The 23,740-nt window shown below is 42.0% G+C and overlaps 1 protein-coding gene across 1 annotated transcript in view; it reads left to right on the top strand.

The window, feature by feature from the left end:
• The window catches only part of insrb (insulin receptor b), an 85,987-nt gene that overhangs the window by 48,335 nt on the left and 13,912 nt on the right, over positions 1–23,740 (top strand). Inside the window, exons 3-11 of the mRNA XM_074668581.1 lie at positions 13,505–13,713; positions 13,819–13,952; positions 19,640–19,779; positions 19,930–20,074; positions 20,166–20,380; positions 21,981–22,107; positions 22,505–22,755; positions 22,993–23,160; positions 23,270–23,468. Of these exons, the coding sequence (XP_074524682.1) occupies positions 13,505–13,713; positions 13,819–13,952; positions 19,640–19,779; positions 19,930–20,074; positions 20,166–20,380; positions 21,981–22,107; positions 22,505–22,755; positions 22,993–23,160; positions 23,270–23,468 (1,588 nt within the window). The remainder of the gene's footprint in view (positions 1–13,504; positions 13,714–13,818; positions 13,953–19,639; positions 19,780–19,929; positions 20,075–20,165; positions 20,381–21,980; positions 22,108–22,504; positions 22,756–22,992; positions 23,161–23,269; positions 23,469–23,740) is intronic.

Genomic DNA, 23,740 nt, shown 5'->3' with positions numbered 1-23,740 from the left:
ATATGAAAATTTCTGCCGATAGGCACAGCCGATAAGGTGCTATTCAGTTAGGATTATTATTATTTTCCATCTGAAAAATAAGCTCCTTAAATAAAATGTAGCACTTCATTTATTTGCACTGCAGAGCTCTGTGTCTGTCACCAGGTTGTTACAGTAGCTCTAAAATAATCAAATGCAACTTGGTTATGTTTAAAAATGCATTGTACATTTAAAGTTCATGTGATCTAAAGAAATTATTTTTCTGTATTTCAATACTGAATGTCTTGAGTTTGAAAAAATAATACATTTCTTATTTATGGTAAAATCAAATGTTTTTTGTCTTGTTTTATGTGTGTTTCTTAAACAAATAAGATCATCACAATTAGAGTAACATATAAATTCCAGTACAGGATGTACTTAGCTTTCTTTACAGTGAAAAAAACAAACAAACTTGTGATTATGGGTATCGGCCAAAAGGGGTTTCGATATATCGGCATATTGGATATCGGCAAAAATCCAATATCGTGCATCCCTACTCTGTAGTTGATGTGAACACCTTAAAAACAGGTTTTCAGTACATCTGAAGTGGAATCAGCTCAGAAATGCCCTTTATGAACTTGACTTGCTTCTTTTTTACACATGAATTTGAAAACCCTTTTCTCCTGAGTATCACCAGAACCCAGTTTTGGTTCCAGTGTGGAACAAAAGTAAAGAAAAAGAAAAAGAAAAAGAGTGTGATCAGATAGATGGATGAACTACAAAGAAGACCAAACAGAAGCAAAACAATCGCCCAATCTAAAATTTCCTTTGACCCAATTGAGCCTGAGTCCGAGTTTCTTCTGTTTTGCTTATGACTAACACTCTCCATCATCAGTCCTTGCACACTGGCTCAGGAGACCCCTGGCAGGTCTTCTCATCTGCTTTTCTTGGCCGCTCACTCCGCTGATGGAAAGATTGTCCTCTGTGAGGTCAAATGGAGGCTCTGACAACTTGAAATGAGAATGATAACCACAGATCAACCACTGTGACACAAAAAGTGTCAGCCTTGTTTCAGGTTTTTCAACCAAAAGCACTCAATGACCACGAGCACTTAAAACTCACACCAAACTTTCCTTCACATTTGTCGGAAAATAATCATCAGTGTAGTAGCAAAACAACTTCTTGAGAAAGCTGATGTGTCGATTCTGAAAGGCTGTGATGCTGCAGTTTGACCAAATGTCCAGAGATTTACAGACCTGTACACCCTGTGTTATGTAATCCAAGCAGGAAACAATAACACATATGTCATCCTCTTGTCTAGGGGTCGGGGGTCAAGGGGCAGGAAGGGAGGGTTGCTTGGTTAAAACAAAAGAAGAATACCAAGACTTCACGTGTCTGCAGCATGTGACCTGTTTACTGTATTTTTGGACACAAGATCAGAGTGATGTGCGTCTGTGACCTCTTGTGACCACCGGGTAATGATGGAAAGTTTCCCTCCTTTCTCCCAGAATAAAGAGCCTTCCTGAGGCCTTGATGGATGTGAATGGAGAGAGGAGATGGGTGAGGGTATGGGATTTGTACTAGCACAGAGAATAACATCTGACCACATAATGAAAGGCATTGCTTTTGTTTTACTTCACATTAGATAGCTTTGATTAAAAAAAACACCCCCATGGTACCTTGTTTTTCTCTGAAATATAATTTTTTGACATATTTTCCTCATTACATTGAAGCATTTGTAGGAAAATTTTTTGATTCAGTTTTTTTTTTCTCCCTGCTTCGTGAACGTGCGTGTGTGAGCGTATGAATGTTTGTGTGCGCCTGCCTGTGTACCGTAGCTCTGCTTAGTGCTATGCTGTGAATATGAACTAGGGCAGCGAGCATCTGCACTGCAGCCATCCCTTCCTGGCCCCCACACAGTGCCCAGTGCTCGGTGCAGCTGGCCAGTGTGCACAAACACAGGAACACGAAACTAATGTGTCAGAGAGAATTAGCTTTTACTGTCTGTGTCTTTATTTGTCTGCTTTGGTCACCTACATTACAGTGTTTGGATCTCTCTGTATTTACAGGGATAACTTCCTGTCGGTGCATTCAAGTTTGTGGTCACACTTGCTTGTTGCTGCAGCTTCGCAAGTCATTCATGGTTTTTAATTGTTGGCCTCTCTTATATCTAAGAGGATTTTTGCGTTAGTTACTGATTAGATTCATCTTGTCTTCTGAGAAATCTCAACTCTTTTAGTGTTCTTTTTAAAGACAAAAACCTTGACATGTCAAGGTAAAAAATACCTTTTTTGTCTTTAAAAAGAACACTAAAAGAGTTATGATTTTTGCGTCATTATGTAGTCGTGGTGATTCGTTTTTTTCCATCTATACTCCATTGAAGACAGTTTGGTTGTTACTATAGAAGTTAGAACAATAAGTCAAGTAGGAGGAAACTGAAGTACAATTTTCACATTTGTTATAGGGCTGCAACTAACGATTATTTTAGTAATCGATTACTCTGACGATTAATCCATGAATCGGAAAAAAAAGGATGAGAATGCATAATAGTAAAATTTGCAAAACCAAACATGCCTTGATATTTTAGTGGATGACTATTTATTAATGATTGTACAAAGTGAACTTAGTGGGCCAAAAAGGCAAATAAATAATAATGTGTTCTCAATCTTTTCACCTGCAGGTCAAACAGTTCACCCCCTCCACTCCCCTACCACTATCTGTAGCAGCTAATGCTAATGCTAGCATTGGTTTAATGAACTCCTTGTGGTTTTCAAACGATCAATCCAAGGTCATTTTTGTCAGTTAACATGCTGTGCCCTTATACGACTTGAAATACTCCCAAACTCAGGATTTTTTGGGACGAACAGCTTTTTTGGCTCTGCCATTATTCGTGTGTTAACTTGTTTCACTCACCAGCCGGCTCTGCTTCTCCTCCACCACGCTGATCTGTTTGCATGTGACACATACAGCCACGCACCAACCGCTAAATAAGCCGACAAAAAGGAAGAAGACAAATAAAATGAAGAGAAAGTAATACAGTAATGACCCAGCACAGTGCATCGATTACGGAGCGACATTGTTGATGCTTTTGCTTCTTGATTTTTATCGATTTAATCGATTAGTCGTTGCAGCTCTAATTTATTATTCTGAAATCTGTGTTTATTTTCCTTATTCAATTAAATAAAGTTTGTTGACAAATGATGTGAGCTATGAAAGAGAGCCACATAACTCAAATGCTCTGTAACTGACTATCTTCATTCAAATTATTTGAGACTTAGTTGAATTTGAAAATTGTTTTCATTTATTGTCTGTTATCAGATCAGTCTATCATTTTAAACCCTAAATCTGAGCTTATTTTAGCATAATGTATCACACATTCATTACAAGCACAGGCTGTAGAGCCACTCCCATGTTTGAGTACCACGCATGACTAGTCTTTGTCTAAGTCATAGGGGTCCACCTGAACTCAAAGCCCCTGAAAGATTAGAAAGCAAGGAAGGACAGAGAGAGAGAGAGATGGGAGAACCCGAAGAAACAGAGGAACACAAGAGAGGAGGGAAAAAAAGCAGCTCTATGGGCCCTTTGATCAACATTTTTCTGTGCCAACTGAGGACACAGAGCAGGAGAGGGAGAGAGCATTTCAGTTCTCTCTGTGCCTTCCTCCCTCGACTTTCTGTGGCTCATATGAGGAGATAATGGGCCAGTGAGGCAGAAAGGGAAGGTTTAAAAACACCTAAGTCACGACTGGACCGCCATTCACCACCTCTGATTAAATTACCAAGATGAAGCGTATTTATCCGCGCACAAATAGGATCCATAAAACTGCACTTAGGAGTGCCCAGTTAAAGATGTCAAATCACTGTCTGCACTTCTTTGTGGCTTTGTGTGATTGTGTGTGTTCAGTGGGTGTACAGAGCTATGATGCTGCAGACGCTGGAAACAGTGTTAAGTGTTATTTGATTTATTCAGCTATTTAATTTCCTTTGTGCCAGGGTAAAAGTTTAGATCACAAGATGCTTTCTAATACCAAACTTATTCACTTCATTCTCTCTCTGTCTAGATACATGTAGGATAACACCTCAGCGATCGAGGAAAAGCTGCGTTTACTGCTCGTATTTGACAGCGACAGAGAAGCTGTAGCCAAAACCTAAACTCTCTGTTTAACAATTCTGTCTGCGTTTTTGAATGATGAAAAGGTGTTTACTGTGAAGAGACCCCCTGCATTGCTGTCGTGTGTGTTTGTGTGTATAAGTGATTCACGGTGGCAGCGATGTGAAGGGAAATCATGGGGTAGGGGATGCAGGTGTCTGGTGCTTTAGATGGATGTTCACTCGCTGCCTCTCTTCATCACCTTCCTGCTGTCACCTAACTGTTTGGTCAGCAAAACACACAGGACCTCTGTTTGTGTGTGTGTGTGTTTGTGCAGGGTTGTTTTTGCATACTTTTGGCTTTTATCTGTGTGTGAGAGAGAACGAGAGAGGAAGAAGAATGTCTATTGACTGCAGGAGTGTGTGTGTGTGTGCATGCATGCATGCGTGCGTACGCGCCTGTGTGTTTCATGTTTGCGTCTGGGTGTCATGAAAAGTGCAGCCAACAGCAAATGCTGCGGCTGGTGGCAGTGTGACAAAATTAAAGATGTGGCGGCGCAAAGGAGGGGAGAAAAGAGGGATTTGTCGGTGGAGGGGCTGAGGAGGGATGAGGGCACAAATGTGGCAGCTAGCAGAGGGATGTAGCAGGAGAAGGAGGTAACGACAGATTTGTTGGAGGGGAGAACAATCAGGGAGTGCCGAGAAGGAGCATCAGTGGGATGTATTGATTGTTGCTCCCTCCTCAGCGTCTGTAATGAGATCTAGTGGCTTGAGGAGCAGATTTGTCACCTGAGGTGAGACACTACTGCTGGGTGGGACACGGGGGAGAAGGGAAACAGGCAGAGGAGGGGGAGACAACAGAGGGGAATGAGTCAGGGAGAGGCAAGTGGAGTGCAAAGCTTAAAGGCACGGAGAGATGGAGAGAGTGTGGCTTTACAATCTTAAGACACAAATAATGAAGAGAGGGGGATCTAAGAAAATGCCTGTTGGGAGCATGCGGCTAATTACTGCAGACAGTCTCTGTCTGGACTCATCTCCATGGTAACAAGATGGGCCAGCAGGGCCGGCCAGCACACAGGAAGACACAGAGAAGGAAATCAATGAAGAGACAGACAAAAGGAGGAAAAACATGCTCATTAGGCCAGATACCCCCTTTTATTTTGTTTGTCTGCATGTCTGTATACAGACATGCATGTTTATAAGTCCCTGCTCTCTCAGTGACCCCACACTTAATATTGATGGCTTAAGCAGCTGTCGACAGAGGGCTAAGCTTACATATAAATAAATCAAGTTTTGGCTCTTGACTGGGCAGATTTGACTGAACAGGGCAGGAGCAGAAGAGATCAGAGAAGGCTGTTTGTGATGTGAGTGTTGCTGGTTTTATGTGACAGTAAAGTCGGTGAGGGGAGCAGCAGCAGCAGCTGTAGAAGAAAGGGGGATAGCTGGAAACTGTTGCACAGGAGATAAACAGCACGTGTGTTCTTTTAACCATGGACAGATTACAATTCAGCTGGTTTATCAACAGGCTGCACTCATACTGTATGTCCATGTAGCAATGGAGGTGAAATAGCATCAATCTGTCAAGCGGAGGGATGTCGTCTTGTCAGTTATTGTGCATACATAGCAATAAAGATTTCATTTTGAATTGTGTACAGCCTTGTTGCTAACGCCAAACAAGCATCTCCTCTTTGATATGGAGAGGCTGACAGAACGCCATTGTTATGTGAGGAAGACTTGACACGTTGGGGCAAGTGTGCAGATATGTGGACAGGGTGTGGAGGAAAATGTTGTGTAATTCCTTCAACAATCCTAATTTAATTACTGACACATAAACCCTGTTAACAACAGAAACAATACAAAATAAGGTAGTTGAAAACAAAAACTATCAATTTGAATTCCAACTCTTTCCCTCTTCAAGTCTCAAAATTGCATGCATTTTGGCTATAGATGCTTCAAAAAACAAATCACTACTACCTCGAAGTATATTTTGTGGCACTTGTATGAGTAATAATCGTAATGCAACCCTTTTTCCTCTTTAAATCGTTTAATGCAGTGACCTATGGTTGATTAGAAATGTCGTAGAGGTGCCTTATTATGTTATCCAGGAGAAACCTGCCTCTGCGTAGGCATTACTGATCAACCACCGGTTCATTCAACCCAGCACTTTTACAGCCAATCAAACAACAGATTGATAGTCTTAATGGTCTTAATGCTTTGAGGTTGGCTAATATTAGTCTTCTAGGCTGCCTATAGAAAAAAGAACAATATGGGTTGTAGTAGCTCAGTCTGTAAAGACTTAACTTTGTAACCAGAGGGTTGCTGAATCAAGTCCCAACATGGACCAAGATTGAAAATTGGGCTGATAGCTAGAGAGGTTAGCATAACTTCCTGAGCACTGGTGCCCTTGACCAAGGTACCATACCCCATCTACTCTTTGTTTTATGTCACTTCGGACAAAAGCGCCTGCTAAGTGAAATTGTAAATTTTTACTTATAAATGTAACGCAGCAAGTTGGTTAAGGTTACCGTAGCAGCTAAGAAGATTCTCAGTTCTCAAGAAATTTCTGAAAGATTTCTAAAGGCACCACTTTGAAGGTGGCAGAGTGTGCTGTACCTATGGGATGGAGGTTACAGGGTAGCGCCTCTAAGACTGTCTTGGAGAGCTTGGGCAAACACAAAGAGAGCGCGATATGCAAGAAAAGACCAGCCAGAGTTTGGCTTTTTGTAGTTTGTAGTTCTTCAACTTTTCAGTGTTCCTGAACCTCATGCTGGTGTTCTGGAAAGTTTGGAGCATCAGTGTTACCAAGTAAAAAAGTTAATTTTAAACCCTGCCCCTTTGCCCAACTTTTTTTTTTTTACTTTTGTAACCTTATCATTTTTATCTTTTCATAAAAGGCTGATCATTCTAACGATTGAAAACTTTAAGTCATCAGTTAGCCGATTTAGTCTGGGTCAGTCAGCCACACAAATTGTTTGAAAAACTGTAAGATCTGTGATCAGTCTGCTCTGCCCATCCATTTTCCATTCCCTGGAGTCACTTCAAAACAACTTTATTAGCAACTCAATACTGAAGGATCTCGTGAAAAATCACGGTCTGTCACCTTCATCACATCCATCCTTACCTGCTCTCAGAAAAGCTTTAACTTTTAACTTTGGATTGAGAAATTATCAGTCCGAGCCAGCTTGTGTTCACCTGCACACACAAACACAGGAGATCTGATCAGTAAAGCCACCGTGATCCAGTAAAGTAAAACACAGCAGTAAACACCTTATCATAGTAAACCACTTAGAGTCCCTGCACAAAACTGGCCTGCAGTAGACTTTGTGAACATGCATAAATGTCTTGTCCAAACATTTACTGTTTTAGATTCAGTTAACAGAGAGTGAGTCACACACGCTCTGTAAAGAGGCACCACACAGTGTCATGGTTGTCATTGTCTTGGTGACAGCTTTACAGGATTATATAAACAAAGATGATAGAATGGGAGGAGATGTGGTGATACTCCTCTTTCTGTTTGTTATTCCTGACTGATATTTACTTCATTCACTAGAAGTGATGGAGACAGGACTTTTGTAGAAAAAAACATTGACTGGCTGCAGTTCACAAGAACTTTATCACATGGCACAACCTGTTTGTAAAGCCACAGGCCTAACTGTTGTGTTGTCCTCGTCACTGGATGTTTTGGAGCCATGCTGGTTACTGGAGGCTGACATCTGTCAGTCTTCTGATATACATTCACTTATTGGGCCTGTGGCAATTTTATCTTGTCATGTTACTTTGTCATATTGAGGGTTACCCCGTTCCGACCCCCTACACAGAAGAACTTTGCCATATGTTCAAAAGGTGGAAGAAGCCCAGACATACACCTTCAGGAGTCTGGTGTTCGCACTGAGGCCCTGTTTACACGACAACGTTTCATCTGAAAACGCTAAAACGCTGTGAAAACACAGTGAAAAAAATCTGCGTTTACACGGAAACACTGAGGGACTGAAAACGCTGTAGTAAGCATGCCAGGCCTGTAGGTGGTGCTATAACTGTCTTGTCCAGAGGCCGCTTTTGGGAGATCTCCACCGAAGAAGAGTTGAGTCGGTCATCTGGTGCATTTGGGAATACTAAGTTAAAAAGTGGAGTAACAGATGCACATTTTGTTGAAAAAACAGTCAGCAGATACAGCAGATTGAGCAGCACAAGCACAACATGGTAGATCATGAGGATCGTAACAACGGTACTGTTGTCCTGTTCAATGCGCACGCGTGAGACAGAGTGTGACGTCAGCGTTCCCCCTGAAAACGCTGGCTTACTGTTTACACGGCAACGGTGTCGGGAGCGTTTCAGAAAAATCCCACCCTGGAGGGCGTTTTCAAAAGTTTGTGTTTTAGGTTGGCTGAAACGCCGTTTCCGTGTAAACGCAAGGCTGAAACGCAACAAAACGCAAAGTTTAAAAACGATGTTCTGAGAGGGATTTTTCTGAAACACTCCCGACACTGTTGCTGTGTAAACGGTCAGCCAGCGTTTTGAGTGGAAACGCTGACGTCACACTCCACCTTGCGCACGCGCATGCAACTGGACAACAGTAGCGTTGTTATGATCCTTGCAAACTACCATGTTGTGCTTGTGCTGCTCAATCTGTCGTATCTGTTGAGTGTCTTTCAACAAAATGTGCATATTTTGCTCCACTTTTTAGCTTAGTATTCTCCAATACACCAGATGACCGGCTCAACTCTACTTCGGTGGAGATCTCCCACAAGCGGCTTCAGGACAAGACAGTTATAGCACCATCCACAGGCCTGGCATGCTTACTACAGCATTTTCAGTCCAGTGTTTCCGTGTAAACGCAGATTTTTTTCACTGCGTTTTAGCGTTTTCAGATGAAACGTCGTGTAAACGGGGCCTAAAGCTGATATCTTGAATTCTAAAGCTAAAAGATTTTTCACTGTACTTTGTTTTCACATCTGCTATTTACTACAGCACAGGGATTCGTCCCTGCATAGAAACATGACGGCATTTCAAGGTAACACAGAAAGACTCATTAAAATGTGGTTCAGTGGAAAGGTGAGGCAAGGCTGTTGGATTTAGATGATAGATAGAGTTGACTTCTGTCCATACAAGGTGAAAAACAAGTTCTTGTATTTTCAAAGTTGAATTGTAAAAAGTCTTCAACCATCACAGTGTGATGTTGAATATAAAAAAAAAAAAGCCGTTAGAATTTTTTAACAGCTGCCAGCTTTATTATGCTGAATTCAACTTTTGAAGGACTAGATTCACTGCTGGGCCTTTGTTTTAATCACATTCTGCTGCTTTTTGAATACTTTATGCGTTTTGTAATGAATTGTAATGACACTCCAAAGCACACATGGTAATTTTAAATGAAAATGCCTTTGTTTGGAACGAAATAATACATAAGCCTTTGTTGAGTCTTTTGTCCAAAGTAGCTCTGGCTATAAACTTGCAAAAGACAATATTATATTTTATTTAGATTATTTCAACTCATGCTCATTCATTTAAACCTGGCTAGTGAAGGTATAAGTTGGGAGGGGCTAGAAAAACGAGGTGGGGCTATTCTGCACTATGCAGCAAACACAAGTATTTTTTTGTTTTCATTAAATGTCAAAATGAAATATTAGTTGAAAATTAGTGGTAAAATTACTGTCATGGTCAAACTGCCTTCCTCATGTATCCCTCACCCCATGTCAGTTCACCCTCCCCTTTCTGTTACTCTACTCTTGGCTATCCCGCTCTCAACACAACAGATCTTTGCCTTGGTGTATTTGTCAATGTGTGAGTGTGCAGTGTCTCACATTTACTGATATGTTGACACGTCTGATGACAACATGGCTCTGCCCCTTCCAGCAATCAGTGTGTTTTTGTTTACACTGTCCCCTCCCCTTGTCTCCCTCCTCTCCTCTCTCAGGGTGAATGTCTTACATCAGATCACTTGAAGCATTTATAGCAAAGCTTTTGAAGCTTAGGACTCCCACTGTGGCCAAATATAGTAAACGTGAATCCAGCAGCTGTATGTGTGTGTCTGTGTGTCTGAGTGTGTGTGTCTAAGAGGGTTGGAGGATTGTGTGCGTGCATGTGTTCTCTTGAGTAAATGGCTCTGGGGTAAAAACGTGTTTGTTATTGTTCCCAGCACTTCGCCTGTAGACAACACTGCCAATTAAAGGGGAGGTTTTATGTGTTAAGAGCAGGAAGTGTTGCCGTGTGTGGCTGCACGCTATTGGCTGCCCAGCTTCTCCCATGTTCCTTCCCTGGGGACGGAGCAGCCGGGGCTCTTTACTGCCATTGCCAAATGAAAGGTAAACACAACACACCTTTGATCAGGCTTTGCATTTAAAATCCTTACTGGAACTCTGTGTGAGTGTGTGTTTGTGAGTGTGTGTGTAAGTGTGTGTGTGGGGAAGCGCCAAGCAAATTATTGAATGACACAGTGAGGTTTACGTGTGTGTGTATTTAGCTTAATGAGAGATAAGCTCTCCAGGATGCTACCGCCTGCTCCTCCTCCTTCTCCTCTTGTTGTTGAAGCATGTGCAAAATCATCCCTCCATCCATGCTTCCTCCTTCCCTCCATCCTCCCCCCACTTCCATCCAGGCAGCATGAAAACAAAACACAAGGCGCTGTATGAATGAAAGTGGGAGGGGCCGAGTGGCCTAGAAAGGCAGGCAGGCAGATACAGAGAGAGATAGTGGTGCAGGGCAGGGTGAGGCTGTGGTGGAGAGGAGGAATAGAGAGGAGGACAGTGCAGGAGGAGGAGGAGGGGATGAATGAATGAATGAGTGAGCTGACTGGAGCTTGTTTGGCATAGCGGCTAGCCTGGCACAGGCGTGAGCAGAATCGAGAATAACACTGGAGAATAACACTGCTGGGATAGCGGTGTTTTGCTCCTGTAGAGCCCCCTGTGTGAGTGATTTTCAACTGTAAAGAAAAGAAGCTAAATAATCCCAATGGTAAGATAATAACTGTAAAAAAACATGAATTAAATACTAAGGTAGTGATTTATTATATTACATTTCAAAGGCTGCTACAGACTCCTCTCATCTTTATTTGAGGCTGAGATCCAGTCTTAAGCTCCTCTGATTCAAAGAAAGAAGCAGCAGATTTGTCTCCTCCAGCATGCTGGCTACTTGGCTGCGTCTGCCCCCTGTCTGCCCCAGCAAGGCCAGGGTTAACCCTGGGCGTCTCTCCTCCCCAACATGGAAGAGGCCATTGAATGGCTGCTTCCCCCAGTCAGCAAACACATTGGCTGAAGCTGAGGGTGGATCTGGGGCTGGAGTTACACCCCGGCATGGATTCCCAGAGCTGGATCTGGATCTACAAAGCGTCTCGGCCCTCCCCTTTCTGTTATGTGATGCCGTGGTCACAGCATGTACACACACAGCAGACAGACGAGAGGGGGAGGGCTGGAGAGGAGCTATGCATTTTTCTCTCTGGGTCAGAGACGACTTTGTGCAGCGGTGGGTTTTCCAGCTTTTTGTAAAGAAAATATATCAGAGCAACCTCTGCATGAACTACCCCAGAAGGTCGGAGAGTATGTTTTCTCTGCGTTAGTCATCCTCCCTCCCTGCGTTTTTTAACCCTCGTCCGTTTTGTCATTGTTCTTTTCTTTAGCCTTGTTATCCCACCCCTGCGCTCCCCCTGCCCCATCTGTCCTCTCTGCTTTTCACTCAGGCATCACAATGGGCAGCCCTCTCGAACAGGGGGGGTCCTAGCTGTAGCCTTGGCAGTGAGAGCTCATGTGATGTCCTCACAGAGGGGGCATCCACTGAAAGCTGGCATTGAGTGCCCCCACCGCACTTTAAGCTAACAGTATAGTGTTGCTGCTGAACCTCTTTTTCTTAAAGGCTCTTGGAACCACAGCAATGAACATATTTGTTAGCTTTGTTTTGCGTAAGCTCATCTAATAAGGAATCTCCTGTTTCATTCATGCTGTAATTTTCACCTGTGATGAGCTAAAGAGGATTCTATAAATGCTATTGGCCTAAATCTGCTTGTTGCTTTGATGCTCTGAGGTTGAGTTTGCTCACAGTATCAGAGCTGACAGTGTAGTGAGAGACAGTGATAAACACACAGGGTCATATTTTGCTGTATTCTTTAGTTGATGCACAAATAAAAGGAAGGGCTTGATGTTGAAGTGAGTTTTATGTGTTTTCCTGATCTAAGTTACGGCTTTAGCCTGCACAAGTTGCATACATTTTTCTGTCACGATATGGCACAACTTTTAATGATCATTTAACTGATTTTTATTTCACACACAGATGTTGTTTATCTAACAAAGTGAATTCTAGTCTTTAAAATGCACCTTCAGCTCCAGTCAGCGCCCAACAACCTCTGACTTATGCTAATTTCACATCTTGTTTTCACTTAGTTGGAGTATCAGTTGGAAAAGGGTCAGTGCCTGGTATAAGCTGAGATCTAATGAGTCTCCGCCAGCCCACAGAAAAGGCAATAACAACTAGTTTATTAGATCATTACAGAGCGTGGGTCAAACCTGACGGCTAATCCAATCACAATTGACACTCAGCTGCTTCAGCAAACTCTGTTTCCCAATAAGGTCAAATGAATCCCGACATGAGCCTGTGACATATAATGTCTGGCCTATTAGCAATTAAGGTTGTTTCCATGGTGCCGCAGACAGCTGCTGTTGGCGATCAGGCGTGAATTGTTGGTACTCACTTCCTCGTGGATGTAAGGTGTGCAATCCATAGTCCTTCAGTTGCAGTGGATGCATGCAAATTAAAGGTGGAGGTGATTTGATTTTGTTCTTGAATACTAATTAATGTTTCCTAATTGTGCAAATTAAGTCGAAATGTTTGGGCAACCTCTGGAGTAAGCAGCTGTGGGGATTTTAATGATCTTAAATGGAAAGCAAAATTTGTAACGTTGATTTTAGAATCAGGAACACGGCACCCTGCAAGGACATCCCTGATGCTCCCAAGTTTGGACTTTTCTTTAATCACTTCAGAAATGTCAGAAGGAATAGACGTCTTTCATCGCAGAGCAGTCTAACTTTTCTTTGACCATATATACATTTAAAAGCTAAAAAGCCTTGCTCCAAGCACCTGTTTATAGCTTCTACAGCTGAATTCATTTGTGGGGACTTACACACCAGATACGCATGTGGTTTCCTTGATGCTTTCACTCCAGAACAACAGAAAAACAAAACAAAACACCAGGGTTTTGCTCTCTCTGCCCTTTCTTGGTCAGATGTTTTTGACCCATTAACTGCTGGAGAGAGTGACTCGGACCGACAGTTCCCATATGCAGATTTTTTGTTCTGTTTTTCTTTGCCTCAGTGGGGTAGTTGCACATTTTTGTGGACTACTGTTCTCCAATTTGTCCCCAAATGAAATGTAAACCAGGATTTGTTACACACGGTCTTCATGACATGTGACTGCCAAAATAAACCACGACAAGAATCAAATTCAAAATTAACCACCTCTTTCCTTTTTTTCCACAGTGTGCTTGGACAACTGTAAGCATGGGGCATGTAGCCTCCAGGGTCAGTGCTGCCATGACCAGTGCCTGGGTGGCTGTTCGGAGCCTGGTAATGCAAGTAGCTGTGTGGCCTGCAGGAACCTCCAGCATGGGAGCACCTGCGTGGAGAAATGTCCTGCTGGATACTATGTCTTCAGGGGCTGGCGCTGCGTCAGCTTCTCCTTCTGCCAGGTCGGTTATCTCCGGATTTCTGAGTGTTTACTCTAGAAATATCTTGGTTTTGGTTCATTAATAAGGTGAATGTGTCTCTTTCTGTGCTTAATGTTTTAAACGCAGGAGCTCCACAACCAGTGCAAGCAGACGAAGAAGCTGAACCAGGACCGGGAATCAGGCTGCTATGAATACGTCATTCACAATGGAGCCTGTATTCCAGAGTGTCCTTCTGGATACACCACCATCAATTCTACTACGTATGTCAATAACACACATACACACACACACATTAAATGCCTCCATAAACACTGCTGTTTTATTGATGAGGGTCATCATTACATGATTAGGCACATGACTGCGACCCACAACAAACATCCCTGCTGTGAGTGCTGCACAACAAGAGGACTGTGGTCACTCATCACATTCAAGAACATTTGCACACAAGAGATGATGGTGTTTGGGAGTTGATCAAACAAAGAGACCAAAGTCTTTCTCCCCTATGGAAAGTCTCCTGTCCTCTGTAGAGAAGCAACCTGGAAAGATTCTGTAGTAGAGGAGAAAAGCAAAACACGACCTGAGTCTTTGTTTGCTGTTCGCTGTTAAAACATGCAGGTGTATTACTTAGTCAGAAGTGACAATCTCAACTGGTAAAATGAATTTTTAATATTTTATTCCTGGTAAAAGGAATTATCTTTTCATTATTTATTTATATTATCATATGTTCTTAATCTAGTGCAGCATCAGTCAAAAGTTAAAAACACGCAGGAGCAGCTTTAAATGAATCCCTGCTGTTTTTCACAGCCTTTCCACTTTTTGTTCTTTACATAGCTGCATGAATTCAAACTGCAGAAAAAAAGCTGAAAACTGAATCTACAAAAGTTTCATTAACATTTTAAAATGCATATGTAACAGTTCTCTTTATAAACTTTGCTTGGACTTGTTATTGCATACACAAATTTGTTTGCATCAGCACAACACAACTTCTCTGTTCACTCCAAAGGGTTTGAATGTGAAAAACAACAGCAGTGTTTACCAGTGCACTCAGGTTAAAAATGAGCCTTTGTCTTTATGTACTGGACAGACAATTATTTCCCTCTTAAAAGATTTATTCAGCTGGATAAACTTTACAGTCTGTGTGGGACCAGTGAACTATGTCGAGTAGACATTAGGGACCATTGGACTATGTCTGGATGAGGTAGTTCACCCAATGACATCATTTCATGCAATATAATAGCTGGTTAGTCCTACAAAGAATTGTTTGGCCACACGCAGAAGATTTAAGGTCTGAAATTCCAGTAACAAAAATGTACACACACAATCACACACACATATGGACACATCAGGCAGGTGTTGAAAATGTAAAAGCATAAACTGTGTGGTCCTCACCTGGTCCTGTTTACCACACAGCTTTGTCTGCTTGTGCAACAAGCACGGGCATGACCTTATTTAGCATTCTTGTAGTAAAAGGGAGAAGAGGAAGAAAAGTGACTTCCTCATTTAGCATCAGGAGCTGTTATAAAATGGCAATATTTAGCAACAAATGAATGTTTGCAATCTTTTGAAAACAAGTATGAGTTTGTGGCCAAGTGTGTGCACTGAAATGACTCCTATTTGTATGCTTTCCAATCACATGCACAAGTTTGACCAATGAGGATAAAGTAACCTGCAGTGTAATTGTGTAATTGTGAAAAGCTGCCAGTGAGTCTGAAAACATAAACATAGGCCAAGTAACATACCAAGAAGTTTAGACAGCGCCGGTGCTTCTGTGTTAAAAGTTCTCTTTAAATTAATGCAACTCTTCAACCATTTGGACTCGTAACAAAATTCAGACGGCTCCTTAAAGAAGAAAAGACAAGCTTCACCCTGATATCAAGGGTGTACAAAGATGAATAGGAATCTAAATGCAACAGTGTTCCAGTCACAGACAACAACTAATGCAAACTTTTCTCAGTACTTTAACTCTTCAACCATTTGAGTGAGTGAAACATCCAAGTAGTTCCTGAAACAAGAGAAGAAAAGCTCTCTGGGTGTGATTTCTGATTCTTTGAGGCCAAAACGACAACAAAAAATATCAGGTGGCCTGTCTGATACTTGGCTGATAAAGGGTTAAGTGTTTGTTTTTAATTCATTTCTGGGATTTAAATTAAGTTTGAGAACAGATATATGGAGGGAAAGTCACTGAGAAGAGCAGGCTGAATGCTGGAGATGACTGCCAGTTGCAGGTTGCTGGGTGACTGACTGTGTCTGTGAGTTCCTGGTTTACCTATGTACATGTGTTATGGTGTTTTTGTGTTTTTTTTTCTTTATTTTATTTTATTTTTTTATTTTTTTTACCCGTGAGAGCATACCTGAATTTTGGGCTCTTGTGTGATTGTGACATAATTTGTTTGTTCTGTTAGGGTGTTTTTTTTCTGGTGTGGACTAGGGGACACATCCAAAGTGTCAGAATTCATATTGAGTTTTCATATTGAGTTTTGTTTATTAGGGAAATAACTTACACTCACAGATGCACAGAGTACACCCAGCAGAAATTATAGCGTAGACATTTCACCCCAACCCAACACGACTTTCTGTGTGTGAGAGAAAGACAGAGAAAGAGTGGGAGATTGACTTTCCCTTGCTTGCTGCCAGCCTGCAGGGATTATCAGGTGCTTAGACCGAAAAGAACATTGCTTTAAATCTCAGTCATACACCCTGAGGCATGAGGCAGAATGGCATCCTTTGTATCATGTGTGTGTGCTCACTCATACATGTAAGTGCACACACACTACGTGATAAATAAAGACTTCTTTTTTATTGGAGCTCTGATGCAGTTGCGACATCAGGAGCTCCGTGTATCTGTTGTGCGGCAACAGTGAAGAACAAGCATCTTCACAGAGGATTAGTCTGTAGAAGCCAGACAGTCAGGCAGACAACACACACACACACACACACACACACACACACACACACACACACACACACACACACACACACACACACACACACACACACACACACACACACACACACACACACACACACACTGTAAATCGTACATAGATGCACACACATTTCAAGATGAGTATTGACAAGGAGACAGAATGTTTTAGAGGAGGGGAAAAGGAGACCCAGAGGTTTGCGTCATGGTTTTTCTGTGACGCTGATGACTTGTCCTACCTGAATGTCTTTTAAAAGTAGTTTGCAAAAAGAAGAATCTGATTTGTTAATGTTGAATTGTGTAATGATACATAACTCACAGTGGGTTCAGGAACAGACAGCTTAACCCCTTTTCACTCTGTCTCTCTTCTTTCAGACAGTTAACTTTGCTGTCTCCATGTTTTGCCATCTCTTTCATTCACTAAAAATATTTAGCTCATCTTTCCTGGATGCTATGACAGCTCAGTAATACAGCAGTACTCATGACTTTGTGTGCATGTGTGTGTGTGTGTGTGTGTGTGTGTGTGTGTGTGTGTGTGTGTGTGTGTGTGTGTGTGTGTGTGTGTGTGTGTGTGTGTGTGTGTGTGTGTGTGTGTGTGTGTGTGTGTGTGTGTGTGTGTGTGTGCGCACTCTGTGCACTTGGTTTGGTTCTGCGCGGCTGGGGTCCAAAACCAAACCCAAGCGTCAGCTGCGGCCTCTGTTCTAGATGGTTCTAACAGACCGTGGAGCCAGAGTCACAGAGTTCAGCCGGACAGATAAACACTGTCCCTTTAAGAGCTGCCGCTGGACCCAGCCTGTCTGCCTGTGTGTCTGTGTTTTTCAGTACAACGGCCCAAAACATTCTCTCTTTTCTACACTGCAACTAGAGCATTACTTTGAGAGGCTGAATGTACGATTTTCCATGTGGGAGACAGAGAAAGAGAGACATAAAATAGAGCAATCATTACTCTGTGTTTCCACTTGCTCAAAAGTCATAGAGGGGCAACAATGAACTGGCCTCTGATTGGTGTAAATTATTAAGTGCTTGATAAGATGGAAACAAGGAGAAGCCAGGTGTGTAATGGGTCGTTTGGCTTTCTAAGTGTGGCCAGAAAAGCTCAGGCAAGAGCCGAACAGCACCCCTGGGACTCAGTGTTTCATGTCACTATGGTGAACAGTGCGTTATAGTACAGCCTTGCTGCTTGAGGGGAAAGAAGGGGCATGATTTGAGTGGGACTGTGTGTTCTTGTGTGTGTGTGCGCGCTTCCTGTAGAGGGGATTATAATAAGAGCTGCATAAACATAGAATTAAATCAGGCTGAGCTTACAAATAACGGTTCATGCAGAGCTTGCATGGTCGCCACCGTGAACAACAGCATCCTTTGTTGGCTGCTCCCCGTGCACAGGGACTGCTTTAGAAAGGTGGCTGTTTGATGTCATTGTCTCCTGTGTTTTCAGAGATGAAAACTTGATTGGACTGCTTCAAAATCTTTTATATTGAGCCCTTGAAATCTCCTGCTTCCATGCTTGAATTTTTGAAGGTGCGGAGAAATGACTTGCCTATACCTGAGGTATAAACATGTGCTTGGTGTACAAAGCTTTTATTCAGCAGTGTGTTGGGGTCTACGGGGCCATCAGTAAGTAAAGCCTTTAAATTCAAGTTTAAGGCTCACCTTTACTGTTGGGGATGTCAAGGCTGGGGGTGGTATTAAAGAGGGATTATGTTTCTTTTTAAAGAGCTTCTGAAAAAAAAAAAGTGCCTGCTTGTGAATGAAGCTCTGGATCCGTTTTTCTCTGTGTGGTGGGCACATGGCTGCTCACTAAACAAGGCCAGGCTTTTGTGAATGAATTTCCTGAAAGGCAGCACTATCAAGGCCTCATTGCTCAGTGTATGAGTGAGTGAGCGTGCGTGTGTATGTGATTATGTGCCCAAGCACTTGTTTGCAGGGAGAGGACGCCACTCATGGAGCTGAGAGGGAGAAACAGAGGAATGCCTGTTGGGAGCTCCAGCTGGTGTTTCAGTCGAGTTGTTTTTTGTTGTCTGTGATTGTGCTCTGTGTGCGCATTCGTGCGTTGGTGTGTGTTCCATGTAAGACAGAAGTAATTGAAGCCAAGGATAAGAAAGCGCTCTCCCTTCTATCCCCAAGTGCTAATAAAAAAACAGAAGCGAGCTCAGATGTGGATGGGAGATTGCCTAATCTAATTCCCCTCCCAAAAGCCTATGGATTCATTATGTGAAATATCAAATTAATTGAGGGGATTATACAGATTCACCTCTGACTACATCAGCTCACTCATTTAATTGAGTCTATCTAATTGTCTCTCATTTGCAGTTATGATTTTAAAGAACTCAACACTCACTCGTGTTGTTATTTAGTCCTTTTGCCACCAGGAAGTAGGTTGTTTCAGCAGAAATTTTATGACCATTGTCATCTTGTTTCAACAAAGGAACCAATTTACTCACTGTCTGTTTTTTCTGTATAAGCACACATTTCCAAATATAGAAGGCAGAAACAGAATAAGACAAAAACAAAAGGTAAAAAAGAAGAATTTTAGCCACATCAAAAACTAAAATCATCCCCGCTAGCCCAAGAAATCTGTCATTTGAATTCCACAGAACAGATTCTGCCTTGTTGTATAAGTATGCTATGTCACTCCCATCCTGCCCACGCCACGCCAGTACGTCACTGAGCATTCCTGCCTCATACCATTCAGTCCTGCTTCATTCCATTTCTGATATCAGCACACAGAAACATTCACGGTATTTTCTGCTCTGCTGTTTGTTGTGTGCCTTTCCATCTAAAGCTTGCTCATGCAGTATCAACATCACGTCCTCACTTCGCCTGCTGGGTCAGAAATGTGGTGACATCAGCTGATAGCTCTTGTGAACATTACAGGCGTCATTTTGTGCTTTAGGATACGATGAGTACGATAACGTCATTCTGGCTGAATGCAAATAGTGTGCTTGTTTATACTGAAATGTATCAATAACGCATTCCTCCCCCTAAGCGGACATGGCCTTCATGAGCATGTGTTTCTCTGTACAGGCTGACCTGTTCACCGTGTGCAGGCCTGTGTCCTAAACTGTGTGTGGGAAACAAGACGATCGACTCAGTTACCTCAGCCCAAGCTTTGAGAGGCTGCACTGTTCTCCACGGCAACATGATCATCAAGATTCGAGGAGGGAGTGAGTACAACACAACACCTGTCGGGTCTCCCTTCTCTAGACTCTACCTGTCTTCTTTGTAGTCACCACTTTTAATTTGTCTGTCATGTGTTGTTCAACATGTGTTTTTCTGATCATCACTTTTATGACCAAACATCTATCCTCTTGCAGATAACATCGCAGCTGAGTTAGAGGCTAGTTTAGGGCAGCTTGAGGAAATCACAGGCTTCCTCACTGTCCGAAGAGCCTACGCCCTGGTCTCCCTCTCCTTCCTCCGCAAGCTACGCATCATCAGAGGGGAGCATCTAGAAGCAGAGTAAATGATCTATTCATCCCTGTTCTTCTCAAGGTGTTAAAATTTAAAATAGCTGTTTGATTAACGTCTTCTTTTCTTCTCTCTGTCTCAGTGTCTATGCCTTCTATGCCCTGGACAACCAGAACTTGCGAGAGCTGTGGGATTGGTCCAAACACAACCTGACCATCCAGAATGGTCGGATGTTCTTTCACTACAACTCCAAACTTTGCATGTCTGAAATCAGGAAGATGGAGGAAGTGACAGGAACCAAGGAGCGCAATCAAAAGAATGATATCGCTGTTCGCAACAACGGGGACCAAGCCTCCTGTAAGAAAACCTGAATCTAAGACTGTCTGAATGAGATTTTCTGCCTCTGCTTTTATACGCATACACAGTGCTAATTTTAGTTTTCAAGGTTGCGAGTACAAGCTCTTCATTAATTAGTTTTAAATATATATATTTTTAGGAGTATGTTAGGTCTTGGAGGAAAAAATGTTGTATCTTTATGAAAAGCCATTGTAAACATTGACTTTATTAATTCCTGTGCAAAACCTTAAACATTTCAAGCTAGAGCAATTTCCCGATCACCTTGATTTATTACAGGGTGTCCATGGGGTCTTAAAAAGTATTAAAAGTTGATAAATCAGTTGTGGGAAAATTAAGGCCCTTAAAAAGTATTAAAAAGTCTTGATCATGATGTTATGAGGTATTAAATTTTATTGGTATTTAAGCTTTGACTCCAAACGTATCCATGAATATTTATTTTCCTTCTTGCGTCTGTTACAAACAAACCAGACATGCCAGACAGACAGTTCCATGTATCCGCCACAGGAATAGTCCATCTGGTTCGAAATTGTTTTCAGGGGCTGAACCTTCAAAAATAACCACACCTGGTGATTGGACGATCATTCTGCTCGTCACACTCATCACAGACCAGCGTGAGGATCGAGAAAAAGCTTTAGCGTCTCAAAATATTTCTCTCTAGATCATAAGAGTTTCTCAAGCCTCCTGAGAAAATTTCTCAGACTTTTGAGGACCTGGGATCTTGGATTTAGAGAAAGCTTCCCTGGATCTCAGTTGTTTTGGAACAAATAATCTTTGCACAAATCACCTTTTTACTGGATACAACGCAATGAGATATGGTTTTTATCAATACAGTTTTGTAGCGCTGTTGTTTGTTTGAGACATGACAACAAACAAAGTTGTAATTTTGTGAGGCACAAGCTATATACGTAGCGCTAGCAGCCCAACATGTCCGTAGGCTATTGCGACAACAAACTCAGTTCGTACGGTAGTTTAGTAGCTGGCCATATGGAACCCTGATAGAAAGCAAATAACACAATCTCAAGCACATGTCCTAAATTTTGACAACACTAAAATAAAATTCTTGTTTTTTTTCTGCAAGTTGGCCTCGAACAACTTTTTGTGGTAATGGGGATGTCAATTAACCTGCCTTAAGTTTCATTTATTCCTTTAAGCTGTATTCCTTCTCAGTTTACCTAATTTATGTTAAAATGCAAACAACAACTGTCAAAGATTAGTTGCTGACAACAGCTTAAAGTCGCGATGAGGTCTTAAGACTTTTTTAAAGGTTTTTTTAAAAAAGTCTTAAAAAGGTATTGAATTTAACCTCAGGATTTCAGCATATACCCTGTATTAAGATTACCACTCTTGAAGCCAAACTAAGTTTTATATGAAAGGAAAAAAAATGAAAAAAAGATTGTGATAAAGATAATAGTTCAACTTAATATTTGAAAACACACAAGAAGTAAAGTTCGTCAAAAATCTTATCAAAACATTTTAACCCCATGAGATGAGCATTTTTAAGTGTCTTTATTTTACATTATAAGTGTTTCCTGTTTTCTTAAGTTTTTTTTGTTTTTTTTAAATAATGCATGTGTTAACTGCGGTCTGTTCACTCCCTAAGGTGAGACCAAGCTGCTGCAATTCACTCTTGTAAAGACCACGTCTACTATGATCATGCTGAGATGGAGTGCCTTCTGGCCCTTGGACTTCAGAGACCTGCTGGGTTTTATGGTTCTCTACAAAGAAGCGTAAGTAGAATAAGAATTGGATTTTTCCGTACCGTGTCATTTGAAATATCAAATAAAAGTTAATAAAAGATCGAGGGACTGAGTTCAAGAAGTGTGTTCTTAACTTTTTTAAATAACTTTTCAAGGTTCACAAATTGTCAAAACTTTCCTTTTTGGTTTCTTCATATTGGATTAAAATTCTGTAGATTATCGGACGTTACTTGTTCCCTTATAATCCAAGTTACAGGAAATCTTTTTTCAACTTTCAACAGAATATTTATCACTTCAGTTATTTGTGCTTTATTTCTGCATTTTTTAACTCTAAATAACTTTGTACAAGTCTATTTGATGCTTCTAATGTATCATGTTTTTCCTGTGGTTTAACTTGTACTGATCTCCCTCTCCCCATCTGCTGCAGTCCATACAGGAACGTGACAGAGTTTGATGGACAGGATGCGTGCGGCTCAAATAGCTGGGCAATCGCTGACGTTGACCCTCCATCCCGTTCCACCGACATCAAGAAGGCAGAGGACCCAGGTCATCTGATCCGACCTTTAAAACCCTGGACCCAGTACGCCATCATGGTGAAAACCCAACTGTCTGCTTCTGACGAGCACCAGGTTCATGGAGCTAAGAGCGAGATCATCTACGTCCGCACCAATGCCTCCAGTGAGTGGCACCAATAAGGATCATATGACAGTGTTTAGAGACCTTTACCTGTTTGTGCTGTTTTATTCAGTGGTAGTTTTGCTGAATACACACAGTTCCGCTGCTGTACTGACTGATTTCTCTAAACAAAGAAACTAGTTATACTTGTATGACTTGAGTCGGTCTAGATGCAAACTTAAAACTTACAAATCCAACTCAGCCCTATTTCTTGTCTTGCTTTCTTCCTCCATCCCTCAGAGCCCTCTGTGCCTCTGGATCCCATCTCCTCCTCTAACTCCTCATCTCAGATCATCCTGAAGTGGAAGCCTCCAACCAGCCCTAACGGCAACATCACCCACTACAGGGTCATTTGCCGTAAACAGCCCGAGGACAGCGACCTGTACAAGTTTGACTACTGCCTACAAGGTGAGCATCCACAGGTGGCCTTGCTAAAGTCTGCCAAAGAAACCAGCTGGTGCTCACCACCAGCCGTCTGATCGTCTGGCTTTGTCTCACACCTTTTTCTAATGCTCAGGAATGAAGCTGCCGTCCCGCACTCCAACCCACCTGGACAGTGAGGACGAGCAGAAGTGGAACCACACAGAAGAGCCCACCTCAGGGGGTCGGTGCTGTGCCTGCCCCAAGACAGACAGTCAACTTAAGAAAGAGCAGGAGGAGATAGAGTACCGCAAGACCTTTGAAAACTACCTCCACAATGAAGTCTTTGAGAGCAGGTAAGCATCCCTGCACAGTTTTAGAGTAACTGCAGTGTTTTTACACTTCATTCATTTTTTGAATGCAGATCACTCACACTCTGAAACTTTTTAGACAACTAAAAGTTTGTGTTCTAATCAGACACTCATACTTCAAAGATCAATATCACCTTTAGAGGATTAACTGTGATCAGTCAAAGCAGTGAGAGTCAAATCAACCAAACAACCAGCTAGACCAGATCACTGATCTTTTGTTTCAGCCACTAAGACGAGTGTCTTCATTCAGCTCTGTG

Source organism: Halichoeres trimaculatus, unplaced genomic scaffold, assembly GCF_033239565.1.
Source record: "Halichoeres trimaculatus isolate MK-OKI-2021-1 unplaced genomic scaffold, fHalTri1.1 fHalTri1_scaffold_4, whole genome shotgun sequence".
In the NCBI taxonomy this organism is placed as follows: Eukaryota; Metazoa; Chordata; class Actinopteri; order Labriformes; family Labridae; genus Halichoeres; species Halichoeres trimaculatus.
The sequence above is the reverse complement of the archived record's forward strand: the minus strand, read 5'-3'. Positions and strand labels throughout refer to the sequence as shown.